Source organism: Leguminivora glycinivorella, chromosome Z (genome assembly GCF_023078275.1).
Source record: "Leguminivora glycinivorella isolate SPB_JAAS2020 chromosome Z, LegGlyc_1.1, whole genome shotgun sequence".
Taxonomy (NCBI): domain Eukaryota; kingdom Metazoa; phylum Arthropoda; class Insecta; order Lepidoptera; family Tortricidae; genus Leguminivora; species Leguminivora glycinivorella.
In genome coordinates, this window is record NC_062998.1 from 43,373,337 (window position 1) to 43,389,917 (window position 16,581).

Genomic DNA, 16,581 nt, shown 5'->3' on the forward strand with positions numbered 1-16,581 from the left:
TTGTCACGTGATTTACACAAAACATTTGTTTAGCATTCATTTGACCATCAAATTAAACATAAATATAGTATGGTCATGCCAGGGAGTACCTATATAGCACGACCACAACCCATGTCGAAACTTAGGGCAAATAAATGAAATGAAACGAAAACTCCGGGTACTTTTTTTTTAAAGTACAAAAAAAGTACTTTTTTATGTGAATTTGTACCGCAACAGACTTTTTTTATTCATTAAATACAGTATCATATGGTCGTGCCAGGGAGTACCTACCTAGCACGACCACGGCCCCTATGTCGAAACTCCGAAACCGTAAGGGTACATTTTCTTTTAAACGTAAGTACAAAAAAGTACTTTTTTTTCGTGAATTTGTACCGCCACAGAAATAATAAAATCATCCGTGGTCGTGCTGTATAGTATCACACGATCACCCGCCCTACTTGCCAGACTTAGCTGTAAGAGATTTCCACTTATTTCCAAAGTCAAAGGAGTATATTTCGCGCAGAAAATGGTTTTTAAGCCCGAGAAAAGACCTTTTTTAAGAGAATAATTTTTAAAACGGTTTAAATATGTCTAGACCAAGAAAATTATGTAGAAAAATGTTGGTATTATTTTATTTTTGAGAATGTTTTGATACGCCCTCGTGCGGATAAATGAATGAATGAAATCTCGCGGATTATGTGGCTGTTGACTTAAAAAGCAAAAATGACTGTATAAAAATGTCAACTTTAATAAATTTCACCGTGTATAAATTATGTCATAATGTTTGTTGTTTTAATGTACGTGTAAATGGTGAAGAATATATTTGCCCTAGCATATAAATTTTCTTATACTTAGTATAATATTATTCTACCAAGACAATGGTCTTGTCCATACTGCGGCGAAATCTACAGCACAAATACATAATTGTGGGTTTGAATTCCGTCCGACTTCTATATATTAGAGGAAAATGCAGAGTAAAAAGGAATATATTTATTTATATAAAATAATGACCACATTGATCTAGTTTATAGCGAGAAGTGAAGGAAGATAATATGACAGAACAATAGAATAATAGACAGTTATAAAAAACATGTTACAGAGTGTTCGAAATACAAATACATAGTAAAAAGGTTTAACACGACTACCATGTCTCTTCTCCAATATAAAGAAAAAATGAGAGCATGGAGCACTATCGAGTACAAGAAGCTATGACTGATTATTTTGATGATCTCGAAGATTATTTTTTTTTGTTACAAGGTATCTCGGAGGAAATAGAACTGGAGTTACTTACTTTCCTTTTAGTTACTTAATTACCCCTCTGCCCAAAAACTTGAACAAATGTTTAGAAAGTCACGTAAATACAATTTCACAATCGATTTATGGTCATTCACAAAATCGCTTCTCCACGGATCACTGGTAATTAAATATGCCCGCATATGCCATGAGCACGTGTAATAAACACTCAGCCACTTCAAGCTTATAAAAATAAAGTATAAAGTTCCATATTTACGCAATTTTAGTAATTTTTTGTTGTTCTTTTTTTTATTCGTATAATAATGGCTTTCTGCTACCAGGGCACTTTGCCAATGTCAAGTAAATTACAGAGATATAAACAGTATAAGTAGTTTTTTTGCGAACGAGGCCTTCGCGATGTACTGGAGGATAGCTGGAGCAGCAGTACAAAGCATGATGGCAGCCGGGACCATGAAATGCCGAGTGATGTCCGTAGAATTGGATATTCGCATGTCCAAACGAATTCTTCATCAACTGCACCCTTTGCGTAGGCTATTTACTGCATAATATTCTATCAAACTTATACATACATTAAACAGTAAACTTATACAATAAAAAATACATATTTGGAGAACGATCCGCCATGTTCCATGGATCAATCGAAAGTCTTGTTGTTCTTATATATTTTAAATAAAAATATTTTTATTTAAAATTGCAAACGGGACTTAATCGCGTATTTACTATGTTTTAAACACTAACCTCCGACGTTTCAAGGACGGCATTGTCCCCGTGGTCTCGGAGCAGACTGGCTGAAGTTGACATCAACATCTTCTAGCTGTACGAGTTTTTCGAACTACCCGCACCTGGTCCTGACTACCCACTTGAACAGTTTGTGCACTAGGGATGTCACCTTGTCGACACACAACACTCACGATATTCGGATTTTCAACCCGCGATATTTGTTTCTTCTTGCATTTACTAATGACCGGGTTCCATGTGGATGAGATATTAAAACCTTCGTCTCGATTGAAATTTTTATACTTCTTAATTTCAATGGCTTCACGTATTTTTCTACTATAATACCCACGATCTGTAGAGAGAATTTTAGGGTTGTGAAGCTCAATCCAATGGTTAGGCCCTGACTGTAGCAAGTGTTCAGCAACGGCAGACTTGTTCACCTGGCGATTTTTGACAGCTGCGATATGTTCCTTGACCCTTTCCGCTATGGTACGTTTCGTCTCACCAATGTAGGAACTACCACAACTGCAATCAATCTTATAAACGCCCGGTGACTGGTACGGAATAACGTCCTTCGGGGACCTCAGGCTCCCTGCAATTTTGGATAAAGGGGTGTAGACCGTTTTTATAGAGTATCGTCTCTAGTCTAGTACCGTGCCAACCTTATCCGTTACTCCTTTGACATAAGGTAAAAATGCTGGCTGCCTGGCGACATCAGGGCGCTTCACTCTCGCTTTTCGTTTGGGTTGCCACTTTCTCACCCCATACCCGTTCCACCTAAGTACCTCCTGAATATGCGACATCTCGCTCTGTAAATATTCAGGGTCACACAAGTCACGTGCTTTGTTCATCAGTGAGCTGACTACTGATTGCAGGTGTCGGGGATGGTGATGAGAGGATGCATTCAAATATTTATCAGTGTGTGTTGGCTTCCTGTACACAGTATGTCTCAGGGTTCCATCGACTTAACCAATCACTTTGACATCTAGAAAAGGTAAACTGCGCTTAAATTCCAATTCATATGTGAAGTTTATCTTAGGATGAATCGAATTAAGATATTGGAGTATGTTGGGGCGTTGGCGACTAATAGGTATGGCAGGAACAGCAGGCAGGTACTCTTCAATGACTTCTTCTTATTTTTGATTTTACGAAATGATTTTATTTTACTTAATTAAATGAATTTTAACAATTATTTGATATGTATGGCGATTCTATATAAAATTGCAAAAATCGCGAGAGCGGCTTGTGTGCCGTGTCGTAGAGGATGGTAAAGTGGGAGAGGCTGTCGCCGCGCCCCCGCGCGGCCGTGTGTGGAACTCGTCCTCTTCTTGGGAGGTTCGCTAGATGGCGCTGTGCTCGCGAACATGCCCCCGGCCTTGAAAGCACCCGCTTTCAATGTGGTAGTGGTGATGCGGATGAGGTAGGCGCAGTGTCGCCCTCTGGCGGCATCAAGAGAGGGCAAAGTTTGGTGAATGCCCTTCGTATGGTCCCGTTCGCTGTTTTTACGTCAGCGACGCGAGACACTCCGTCGTTGCCTGTGAACAAAGCTACCACCCGGCCCAAACGCCATTTGAGGGGTGGTAGATTATCTTCTTTCACCAAAACTAAAGCGTTTAGAACGATATCCTGGCCTTGCGTCTGCCATTTAGTTCTGGTCTGCAGCTCAGAAATATATTGTTTCGACCATCGCTGCCAAAAGTGTTGTCGCATTTTCTCCAGCATCTCGTAGCGTGGGAGCCGGCCCGTTTCTGCCGTCAGGTCCTTGCAGGGGGGTGCTGTCAGCGGTCGGCCAATAAGGAAATGAGCTGGAGTTAATGCGGAGAGGTCGTTGGGATCTGTGGAAAGAGGATGCATGGGTCGGGAATTTAGCAGGGCCTCCGCCTGTGCCAAAACCGTGCTAAATTCCTCGAACGTTAAATTCGCGTTACCTATAACGCGTTTCAGGTGATATTTGCAAGACTGTACAGCTCTTTCACACAATCCAGACATATGGGGAGCATATGGGGGGTTAAAATGTAAATTAATATTTTCATTAGAGGCACACTCAATGATATTATCAGAGTGACCTTGAAGGAACGATGAAAGTTCTTTCATTGCCCCTACAAAGTTACGACCATTGTCCGAATATATGACGTTAGGCTTACCGCGGCGCGAAATAAAACGTTTAAGTGCGAGTAGGTATCCTTCAGTACTAAGATTAGTAACTAAGTCTAGATAAACCGCGCGCGTCGTGAAGCAAACTATGAGACAGATGTATGCTTTCTGAGGTTTAGCACCCCTGCCCCTACGGTTAAGTACATATACTGGCCCCGCGTAGTCTACTCCGCAACTCATAAAGGCGAACCCTGGGTCTAAACGTAGCGAAGGTAAGTTACCCATAATAGGCGCGAACGTCTGTGCCTTCATGCGAATGCAGGTCACGCAGTTGCGTACCACTCGCTTGGCTAAATTAGTGCCTCCGAGCGGCCACCAGCAGTCTTTGACAGTAGACAACAGGAGACTAGGCGGAGCATGCAGTAAGCGTATATGTTCACTCTGAAACAAAAGTTGTGTGAAACGATGTTTCGAACAAATCAAAATCGGATGTTTTTTGTCGTATGTAAAATGAGATGCGTTACTAATACGACCACCGACCCTTATCAATTTATCGGCGCCTAGAAAAATATTTAATTTATTTATTCCACGCGCGTGTTTAATAGGTATATTGTTTATCATCTTATCGTACTCAACAGGAAAAGATTTTATTTGCGAAAGGCGCGCCAGATGTTGTATCGATGCATTCAATTCGTCAACAGTCAGCGGGCCAGTTTTACGATTTAATTTATTTTTAATGCGTGTGTTATTTATAAATCTTAAAACATAGGCACCCGCGCGTCGTAAGCGGTTAAAAGATGAAAACTTGTCGAATTGGAATGTATCGGTATCAATTTGGCTTGCCATACTAATTGTGTGTGTTTTTAATTCAGGTAAATCGGCCGGTATTATTTCAGAAGTGCGCGACAAAGTGCTAGGTAACCAGTTCGATTCTGGTTCACGCAAAAAGGGCGGTCCATTAAACCAGAACGAGCTATTGATAAGCGCGTCCAGTTCAAGGCCGCGGCTAACTAAATCAGCTGCGTTATTTTTGCTACTTACATGTAACCACTGTGCACTCCCGGTTAACTCGTTTATCTCCGACACCCTGTTTTGAACGAATGTTTTGAGTGTGTGGGGGACATACGAATCCACCCAAGCACGATTGTACTATCACACCAAAAGTAAACAGAATCAAACTTCACTTTAAGCGATTTAACTATCTTTGTGTATAATCTAGCGGCTAACAACGCGCCTAGTAATTCAAGTTTAGCTATACTAACAGATTTTAAGGGCGCGACCTTACTCTTCGCACACAACAGATGTACTGTTATTACCTCGTTATTATCTCCCGAAAGCGTACGCACATATGCACAAGTCCCGTAGGCCGCTTGACTTGCATCGCAAAAAAAGTGCAGCTGTGTGCTATGCGCAGACGCATTCATTACATAACGAGGAAAACGGACATTATGTATGTGTTGTGTATGTGTGAGTATGTATTTACGCCAAGCTGATGCGACGTCATTAGGTACTTCCGAGTCCCAATCTAAACGGCAAAACCACAATTTTTGAAGTAGTATTTTGGCAATAATTATGGCTGGCGAAAGTAGCCCGAGAGGGTCATACATTTGTGATATAACAGATAATATTTTGCGTTTTGTTATCGGATCATTAGCATTATCCTGTTGTATCTTTGCCGTGTAATGAAACTCGTCAGTGTTGTTAGTCCATCCTAAACCGAGTGTTTTACTTTGACAGTTATCGCCCAAACATAATTCGCGTGACGTTATTTTAGAAGAGGAAAATTGCGAAACGTCAAAGTTAAACACCCATTTTCGCAGCGGGAAACAACCTGACTGGAGTACGTCGGTGACCTTTTCACAGATATCAATTAAAGCGTGTTTATCATTATTTCCCGTAATTAGGTCATCCACGTAACAGTCTTCCAATATAGTGCGAGAGACCTCTTCGTCAGCACATTCTTTTGCCAGCTGATTGAGACAGCGGATGGCTAAAAATGCCCCCGACGACGTACCGAAAGTTACCGTATTAAGCTGGTAAATATTTAGCGGCTCGGAAGGGTTCTCTCGCCACAAAATTAGTTGAAGGTTCCGTTGGTCAGGTTGGATAAGGACTTGCCTGTACATTTTTTCTACATCTGCGCAGGCTACGTATTTATGTTCACGAAATCGCAGCAATATAGAAAAAATGTCGTTTTGTATGGTTGCGCCGACTAGCAGTAAATCGTTCAAGGATTTACCTGAACTAGTAGGCATTGAGCAGTTGTAAACAACTCTCAATCGTGTAGTGAGACTGTCCTTAAAAACAGCGTGGTGTATCAGAAAGCAGTAAGGCTTAGTGTATGTGTGTATAAGTGACATGTGCCCTAGCTCAATGTACTCACGCATGTTATCACAGTACATCTTTTTGTATTCTGGGAGTCGCTCGAATTTGCGTTCTAATGATAAAAACCTACTCCTAGCGATATCGTAGGTATCGCCGAGCGCGTCAGCTGATTCCTTTAAGGGTAAACGTACCAGAAAACGACCATCCTTATCGCGTTGCGTGGTTGAAACGAACAGCTGTTCGCAGGCGCGTTCATCGTCTGTCAGTCCGTCTCCTATCTTAGGCACCTCCTCGAGCTCCCAAAACTGTTTTAATTGCGTGTCTAAAGTTTGCGTGAAATGACAAGTAGTCTTATTAATTTTATTGCGTGTATTATTTAGTGGACCCGCGACGATCCAACCAAGTTTAGTATCTTGTAAATAAGGCCCTTCTGCGAGAGGGATGCGATCCTTATTTAACAAGCCCCAGAAATAGTCACCGCCTAACAATATATCAATATCTGACGATTTGAAATAATTAGGGTCCGAGAGATGAATATTGTCTGGAATGCGAATGGAATGCGTGCTAATTGCTGCTGACGGCAGCGGTTCCGTTAAAGTAGGGAGTACCATACAATTAATGCGTGTATGGTAGTCACCTGTGATCGACTGCAGGTTAAGTTCGCACGATTGCGTGGTTTGCGTGACTAATTTACCTAACCCGGAAATATTATAAGTGGACTGTACCAAAGGCGTATTTATTTTATCTATAAAAGATTGCGCGACATAACTGTGCTCTGAGCCATTATCGAGAAATACCCTAGCCCTATGTAACTTGTTGTTGCTATCAACAACATCTGCCAATGCAGTACATAACAGCGTCGGTCTCAATGGCGGTGAGTGTGTGTGCGAATTAAGTGTGAGAGTGTGATGTGTTGAGGTGGCGGGGACAGCGCTCACCGATGGCTTGTTGTTTACATCGCCAGCCGGTGTTGATGCGCGGTCACTGTCACTACTCAGGCTATGAATCAAGCTATTATGTTTTTTCTGGCAGATCCTACACGGGCCATAAAAGCAGTTGTCAACTGTGTGACCAACGCGAAGACAATTGTGACATAGTTTCTTATCTTCAATTAATTTAATTCTGTCAGGAACAGTTAAATCAAGAAAGCTATTGCACGAATAAAGCGGATGATTAGCGTTGCACATTTGACAAGTGCGAGGCAAAGTGCGTTTGGAACTGGATTTGTTTGTGTGTGAAATAGTTGAGCTAGAAGCATAGCTATGTGTTGCGTGTGATTGTGATTGTGACTGATTTGATGACTTTTTATTTTCATGCGTGTTTGTGTGCGTGTTTTTAGAATGATTGGCAGCAATAGACTCCAACATATCTGCACGGTTTTGTAAAAAGGTTATCAAATCAGTTAGTTTAATGTGAGTGGTAGAATCATGCCGATTAAAGTTGACTGAGCCCTTGTGTTTTTCCCACTCGCGTTCCGTAGCCGCGTCTAGCTTTGTGACGATTAAATAAATAACTAGCGTGTCCCAGGAGTCCGTAGGCTCACCTAGGGTCTTCAGGGCACGAAGGGAACGTAACACAGAGTCAATCAGCTTTCTAATCTGTGTAGCAGATTCTTTATTTAATGATTGCGTGTTAAATAGTGACTTTACGTAATTGTGTGTGAGTAACCTATGGTTGTTGAAACGATTTTCGAGAAGCTCCCACGCGATCGTATAGTTCTCTGCGGAGAACTCTAAGGACTTGATAACTTGCAACGCGGTACCGGTTAATGCTGCGCGTAGGTAATGGAACTTTTGTATGGCACCTAGGTCCTTAGAATCGTGTATTAGAGAAGTATACGTGTCCCTAAAACCTAACCAATGCTCGTACGAACCGTCGAAGGTAGGGAGCGCTATCGTAGGTAATTTAACCTTATAACCCACGGTATCTGTGCTGGCAGGGGCAGCGGCGCTGCCGTTAGCAACAGCGGGGCTGTTGCCGACGTCAGCTAATTCGGTCGCTGCGGCCACTGTCTGATAATATTGCGTCTCGAACTCTTCGCGGTATTCTAGATGCTTAGGAAGGTCAGCACTCGACTCTGCTAAGTCCTCTAATCTAGTTTGAACGACATCGAAATCTTGATAATAACTCGCGGCGTTATTTATGCGTAATTGTAACTCGACTTTTTGAATATTCGTTAAAGTAGCCTTATTAAGCGTAGAGACATATTTAGCGAACAACGTGAGTTTACCTTTGAGTGTGCCACGTCTTTGCGTTAAGACTCGCGCATCGTTCAAATCCACGGTTAAAGAAATTGGAGTAACTGATGTTTTAGGAGTAGCCATGGTGTGTGTGTGAAAGAATGTAAAGCACTTACAGTTTAATCCCGAAACTCGCTACTGGCACGTAATGGCGGCCGTGCGCGCCACGCGGTGTCGAACTGGAAGGTTACAAAATGGACACGGTTTTAGCACAATGCCGAATGAAGGGAAGAAGATGAGGAATGGATGACCTGACCGTTTCTTGCTGTGCTGATCCTGGCGCTGGTTGATGGCTTCCGGCTCGTAGGTCCAAATGTTGGGGCGTTGGCGACTAATAGGTATGGCAGGAACAGCAGGCAGGTACTCTTCAATGACTTCTTCTTATTTTTGATTTTACGAAATGATTTTATTTTACTTAATTAAATGAATTTTAACAATTATTTGATATGTATGGCGATTCTATATAAAATTGCAAAAATCGCGAGAGCGGCTTGTGTGCCGTGTCGTAGAGGATGGTAAAGTGGGAGAGGCTGTCGCCGCGCCCCCGCGCGGCCGTGTGTGGAACTCGTCCTCTTCTTGGGAGGTTCGCTAGATGGCGCTGTGCTCGCGAACAGAGTAGTTGCTCCACTTCCTGCTTTCCACCCTTCATAACACAGAAAACATCATCCACATATCTCTTCCACAACTTCACTGCCCAAGGATGCAGGTCTATACTGGCCTCGATATGCTCCATCCAGATATTTGCCAAAACCGGTGCTACAGGGCTACCCATGGCAACACCATAGATCTGGAAATAATGCTTCCCATTATACAAAAAAAACCGGCCAAGTGCGAGTCGGACTCGCCCACCGAGGGTTCCGTACAAACTTTCTTTCAAACTACCTAGTAAAAATTTAATGATCTCATATTTTCATATAACTCTAATGACTTGACTAGAAGACAAAAGTATAGGCACTAATGAGTATTATAGTGTATAGCGCCATCTCCCGGTCAATTTGCTAACTAATTTGCGCGACCTGGTTTTTCAGGGATAATTCTTTATAATGATAACCGATTTAAACAGTTTTTACTTTATTGGACAGAAGATGGTTTACGGAACATCTCGTATTAATTTTAAGTGCGATATACATCCGCAAGGTGGGTAAATTGAAAGTAAAAATCTGAAAAGTTTTTGTGAATTAAAAAAAAAGTATTCAAAATACAAACACGATTATATTTTTCCTGTAATATATAGCATAAAACCAATGTGTACTAAAATTTTCATAATTTTTCGTTAGTAAACTTCGGAGATAAGGGGGGGGGGGGACGGTATTTTTTTTTACATTTTCCTTCAAAATTCTTTTTTTTTTCCACAACAAAAAAATTATAAAAAATAGTTTATTTACGTTCAATTTGAGCTCTTTCCAACGATACCCCACTTGACCTAGTAACTTGAAATTTACAGTTTGCCCCCCTTTCATTTTGGCCATTTTCTACAATTAAAATTAATATATTTAAAAAAATTATACTTTCTATTTGTAGAGGTTTACAATGTTCACAACTATTCCAAATTTCAAGTTGATAGCATTAGTAGTTCTCGAGATATTTAGGAATGTGACAGACGGACAGACAGACGGACAGAGTCGCACCATAAGGGTTCCTGTTGTACCTTTTTGGTACGGAACCCTAAAAAGTAGCTGCCCTCCAAGCAGTTTCTCAGCAACACCATGATTGACTCTGATATACCACCATCGCTCAGTTTCCCTCTGACCACTTCAAGGCACTCCTTAACCGGAACATTGGTGAAGAGTGACTCAACGTCGAAACTCACCATTACGTCATCAGGTTCCAAAGTTATATCCTTGAGGATGTCAATAAAGTGTCGAGAATCCTTCACAAAAGATGAGGTACCACCTACCAGCGGCTGCAACACTGACGCGACATGCTTCGCAAGATCGTAAGTAGGAGAAGAGATTTGACTTACGATAGGCCGCAACGGCACGTTCGTTTTATGTACTTTTGGCAGCCCGTACAATTTAGGTGGTTGTACAATCTTGGGTTGGTACAAACGATTACAAACGATTAAGTCCCGTTTGCAATTTTAAATATGTGTAAAAATCGTGAAAATTTGAATCAATAATTTTTAAGAAAAAAAAAACCGTCGCCTTTCGGGTTCTGGTGAAAGCTACTTGCGAATGTTGGATTATGTAGAAATGTGTAAGTATTTTTTAAAACTGCTTTTAATGCTTTAATTATTAAATGACAACACAAATGAATATACGTATAACGTTGAGGTTTGAGGAGTTTCCTCAATTCCTCATGAATCCGATTATATTATAAGAAATCGAAGCTTGACAAACTTTGACTTGAAAACTCAATATGCTTAACAAACATAACTAAATAAATGTCACTGTTCTGAACTTAAATGCATGCTTTTCTTACAAAAATACCAAAGTCACTATGAGTGTGCCGTTCAGATTTGAGGAGTTCGGTTCTGACTATCATCAGCAGTTCCACTGCACCAAATGTCACTGTTCTGGACGTAAGTGCATGCTGTTCTTATAAAAATAACGAAGTCACTATAAGCGTGCCGTTCAGATTTGAGGAGTTCGGTTCTAACCATCATCAGCAGTTCCACTGTACCAAATGTCACTGTTCTAGACGTAAGCGCATGCTGTTCTTATAAAAATGGCAAAGTCACTATAAGCGTGCCGTTCAGATTTGAGGAGTTTGGTTCTGGCCATCATCAGCAGTTCCACTGCACCAAATGTCACTGTTCTGGACGTAAGTGCATGCTGTTCTTATAAAAATACCGAAGTCACTATAAGCGTGCCGTTCAGATTTGAGGAGTTCGGTTCCGACCATCATCAGCAATTCCACTGCACCAAATGTCACTGTTCCGTACCTAAATGCATGCTGTTCCTTTAAAAACACAAAAATTACCATATGTATGCCTTTCAGATTCGAGGAGTTCCCTCGATTTCTCCAGGATCCCATCATCAGAACTGGGTTCTGAGAAAAATGGAACCAATCTGTATGCATATACATTCAATCAAAAAAAAATTTTTCAATATCGGTCCAGTAACGACGGAGATATCGAGGAACAAACATTAAAAAAAATTAAAAAAAAACATACAGACGACTTGATAACCGCCCTTCTTGAGAGATATGAGGCGACGGTTAAAAATATTTTGGTCATATGTCAGATTAATGACATTTATCCAATCACGTAGAATCGATTTATAACTCGTTTGCAGATAATAAATACTTTTTCGAACGGGACGTACGATAGAGTTTTTTATTTACGAGGCTTGATTTTAAGATTATGTAGGAATCAACTTAATTGTAATATAATAGAGTTTATAATAATATTGACGAGGATGATATGCCATATTTTTGAGTGCATCCTATTGAGCATGTTTAGTTTTTTTGTCAAAATGTGCGTGTGCACTGACACGTATTTTTCACCCCCCGCGAAATTCGGCAGACTTTTTTGTAAGCAAATGCAACACGAAGGCGCCTCCAGTTTATTTTTCCTCCGAGCAAGGTATCCTAAACTTAGAGATAAGATGGATAAAGTTTAAAGTAGGACCTGGAGACAATGTATAGAAATAATACAGTTAATTAGACAAAGTGTTTGAAGGGGGTTAAGGGTTTTTTCAATGTGTCCTAGTTACCCTTTCCTGCAAATAAATTTGTTTATTTTGTATTATGCCATATGTGTTCTGTCATATTTTTAAAGCATTTCATGTGAAAATTGAGATTTCATAATTTCCGTAAATTTAATAATTCGTCGTACATACTCTGATTCGGGAAAGGCACCGATACAATTTCAGAAAAAAAAGATGTGTCAGTGGAATCGATCTAAAGCTAAAGCGTTGTGTGTGAACGTTGTACAGCGCTTGTAAACCACAGATGAACCTGAACATTATTATAATCAATTGTTGGAGTGAAAATACGTCTGCGAAAAATAAGAAATGTAAGTGTTTCGGCCACAGAAGTGCAAGCAAGAAAATTGTAATGATTTTGCAAATAGCTTAATATATTTAAAAATATTTTAAGCGGGTTACTCACGTGTTAAGTCGTTATAGCGTTCGATATGTTGCGTACGCGTCGCGTTCTCGACATGTAAAGGCGGGGTCGCTACTCTTGAGAAAGATCCTTGAAAATGTATCGAAACATGTCGAACGCTATATCGACTTAACACGTGAGTAACCCGCTTAAAATATTTTTAAATATGTTTGAGTCTCACGGGAGTTTTATAGTTAAAATAGCTTAATTTCACTATTTGTTGAGCCAGGCAATGTTAGACAGGGTAGGCAATGTTTCAGCATTTGACGGTATGAAGACATTGACATTGACACAAGTGACACGCAATTTTCAATTGATAGTTAATTTTATTTTATTTTATTTATTAATTCTAATTAGTTTTGCAATACAACTTATTGTATGCGTTAATAATTACCTAAGTGCTGCCAACAGCTGTTATCAACACTTTTACACACCAACAGTAACTAGTAAGAGTTAGAACACACTTTGCTATGCCGCCAACAACACCCATCATGGACATCCTGTCGCAAGTGCAAAGGGGTTTAGAGGAGATGAGGGAGATGAAGAACTGTTTTTCTCTCGTATGGACTCCTTTGAGAATTCAATGGCATCAGAGAGCGCTCCCAACCCGGTAATCAAATGGACCTTGTTTTTAAAACTGTGGAGGAGCAGGAGACCCAGTCACGCTCTAACATCCTGCTGCTGCATAGAGTCCCCGAAGCAGACAGTGAGATAGTATTAAGAACAGTCCAGGATATTTGTCACAGCCGACTGCAAATGAGTAATATCTCAGAATCATCCTTTATCACTTGCCATCGCCTTGGGAGTAATAGAGTGCCCTCTAAACCCAGGCCCATTCTTATTAAATTATCTTGTTCACGAACTCGAGATAGTGCTTGGACCTCAGAAAACGGCTCAAAGGAACTGGTATGACTCTTTCTGAATTCCTGACAAGTACCCGGCACTCTGTTTTTGTGGAGGCGAGACAAAAATACATACGGTCTAAACGAATGCTGAACGAGCGACGGTCGCATCGTGGTGATGTGCCCGGATGGTTCGCGGCAAAAATTTGTTCTGTGCAATAAAGTGTTTACTAACTAACTAAATAATTCATAAAATTTAACAATATTAGAAATAGCCCCACGCAAAAACATGATGTATATTTTCAAAAAATACTTTTTAAAATAGCCATTTAATTTATATCTAACTAAAACTCTATGTTGCTCCCAAAATAAACATCGAGCAACCAATTTACTTAGAAGGGTAGCACAGGAGGCTTAAATCAAAATTACGTCAACGACTTGTTACACGACTCCAAAGGTTTGAGTTTATAGGTATTTACAGGTAAAAAAAGAAGCGAATCATTTTGATTACATCATTAGGAACAGTTTATTTTTTCTCAACAAAAAATCGAAATTCCCTTTGATAAAACCTAAGTATATAAGTAAATATTCATGTTGAAATACAAAGTATATAGGAAATATTCTGTATCTAGTCTAGTTTTAAATTATAAATATAGTCTATTATTTTAATTTGATATAATATTGTGCTCGGTTACCGCGATAGTTACTCATGAAATAAAACTATGGAAATTTGATATCCATACTAATATTATAATGGGAAAGTGTGTATGTCTGTTTGTTTGTCCGTCTTTCACGGCAAAACGGAGAGACGAATTGACTTGATTTTTTAAGTGGAGATAGTTGAAGGGATGGAGAGTGACATAGGCTACTTTTTGTCTCTTTCTAACGCGAGCGATGCCGCGGAAAAAAGCTAGTATTAAATATGTTTACAATAACTAAGCCTATGATTTCTGAAGGATGCCATTTGAGTAATTTCAATAGTCTGTCAATAAAGATTATCTATCACTCGTTTCGTGGTGACGAAGGACCCTTTCGACTTGCGATAACTGACGAATCGTGTTGATCTTTAATGTATAAAATACTTAGTATAAAAAGGATCAGAAATGCAAACACTTTACTTCCAAGTTTACTGCGCGGTCAACTTTTAATCTTAAAATGCACTTTTGAAAAGATCAGTATAAACGGACTGTGCTTAATAAAGATACGGTTAAAAATGTATCTGACGTCTTTGTCACGAAATATGACACTTGGACAGCAGAAAACTGTAATAAAAAGGCGGTTGCAGTTTCAAGTGGCAGCTTCGAGATAGTAATAATATCGCGCAAGGCCGTCTCGCGGCTCGGCTGCGGCTTAGTCGGCCTACGTAGTTATTTGCGACAGTGTAGCTTTAGCTAACCACTAATTCATAGGCTGTTTGTCGATATTATGCGATAGCACACGCAATATCGGGTGATATAAATCACTAGGATTTTACGCGCAGTATCCTTAGTGATACCTCGGCTCCGAACCCTAGAATGCCTTGTTAAAAGTATTTCTTTAAATGTTTTATTCAGTACAGAGTTCAATGTGGCTTAGAACCGATGGAATTCTAAAGAATTATTACTTGAAAACGTCTCAGAAGTGGGAGCAATAATAATTCTTAGCTAGCAACATGGCAATAATGGTGTAGGTCAACACCATCTGCCGCCGACTGATTTATGACATCTCGGGGAAAAAACGCTCGCCGACGCGCTGATAAGCGCGGATACAGTGCGTCAGCTTCACTCACTGCGCCCATATTCAGAAACTAAACTTCAATACAAACTCGATATTCATTTAATCGAAATAAGCGAACATTAGCGGTCCAATTTGAATATAATTATGTAAAAAGATGAAAAGAGAAAGATTACTAATCCTGTCTCACTAGATCCGTTTTATAGATAAGTTCGACTTTGTTTTTGTATGTAAGGTCATTAGGGGTAAGTACGTGTCTCATATGGAAGTGTGCTGGACTTCACATTTTACCTTTTTACTCATACCTACAGTTGTTTTCGCGTATGCATACTTTTGCTACTTGCTACAATTAGTGGCAAACGTATGAACTATGAAACGGTTTAAACAGGCCAAATGTGAAGGCCAGACACACTTTTCCTTATGATACACTTACCTGTATTGACCTTATACCTGCAAACCTGAAAAAAAAACCATACAAATTAAGTGTAATAGTCACTCAGATACATTTATTATTTCTAGTTTTACAGAAACACTTTGGGTCCTTGTAGTTTCTCAGAGTGCAGGTTTTCAGAAGCGCAACTAGGTACTTATGCCTAGCATTAATATTATAGGAGTGGACGACTAACGCTCCAAAGTATCAGGGAGCCTAAGAGGACAATCACTTGCACTTCAATATCGAAACGTATTGTATCTCTCTCTCTCACTTTTCTCTATTACATAATTAACGCGACTGTGACAATTGCGTTACGGAGCATAAGCGTTTGTATCATTGGCTAGGCAAGTAGGCACTATGGCAACCTAATATTCTCTTCTAAATACAAATAATCCTATAGAGGTAGTTAATAAGTATACAGCTTGAGTTCTAAACTAGTGGTCGTGGACTAAACTTCGGCTAGATAGTGCTACCTTACCAAGTTATTTGTATTGGTACTATTCATTAACATTTACAAGCTAATGTTTCCGTTTTGAATTTGGAAAATAATTATCATAATCTAGCTTTAGAGTCTCTATTGGAATCTCGTACCGTGAACACGCGCAACGTTGCGGACGCATTCTGTGGCATACCAACACGCGACACGGTAATAGCGCCAACCAGTTTTGTTTATTGGATGCAAACGTTGCAAGTGCAGACGGGGTTGACCATAATGTCCTGTCCATATCCCGATCATGACGAAATACCCCTTTTTTGAAGGCGAATCTTAACCCTAAATAATTCAGGAGAGTCATTTGTATTTATTTGTAGGTAATTGCAACAAAGTTTGCATTCAAATCACAAAATCGTGTTGCAGGCTGCTTCAGTTGTTGTCAGGATGTCGCTTTAAGTATTGGTAATAAACACATTCGCCAGCAAAAGTAGTTACATACAT

The 16,581-nt window shown here is 40.0% G+C and overlaps 1 protein-coding gene across 3 annotated transcripts; it reads right to left on the reverse strand.

Annotated features, from left to right (window-relative positions):
* Positions 1 to 3,086: 3,086 nt before the first annotated feature.
* On the reverse strand, positions 3,087 to 9,225 carry LOC125241692. Of its 3 annotated transcripts, XM_048150287.1 has the most exons (4): positions 8,866 to 9,225; positions 8,726 to 8,788; positions 4,326 to 4,485; positions 3,087 to 3,785 (listed from the first exon to the last, which is right to left on the reverse strand). In XM_048150287.1, the coding sequence occupies exons 3-4, from the start codon at positions 4,354 to 4,356 to the stop codon at positions 3,343 to 3,345; spliced, it is 474 nt and encodes a 157-aa protein (XP_048006244.1). In that variant the 5' UTR covers positions 4,357 to 4,485; positions 8,726 to 8,788; positions 8,866 to 9,225; the 3' UTR covers positions 3,087 to 3,342. The 3 variants fall into 3 exon arrangements, with proteins under 3 accessions (XP_048006244.1, XP_048006243.1, XP_048006242.1); XM_048150286.1 differs by lacking the exons at positions 8,726 to 8,788; positions 8,866 to 9,225 and adding an exon at positions 5,086 to 5,195; XM_048150285.1 differs by lacking the exons at positions 8,726 to 8,788; positions 8,866 to 9,225 and having other exon boundaries at positions 4,326 to 5,079.
* Between the last annotated feature and the right edge of the window lie 7,356 nt (positions 9,226 to 16,581).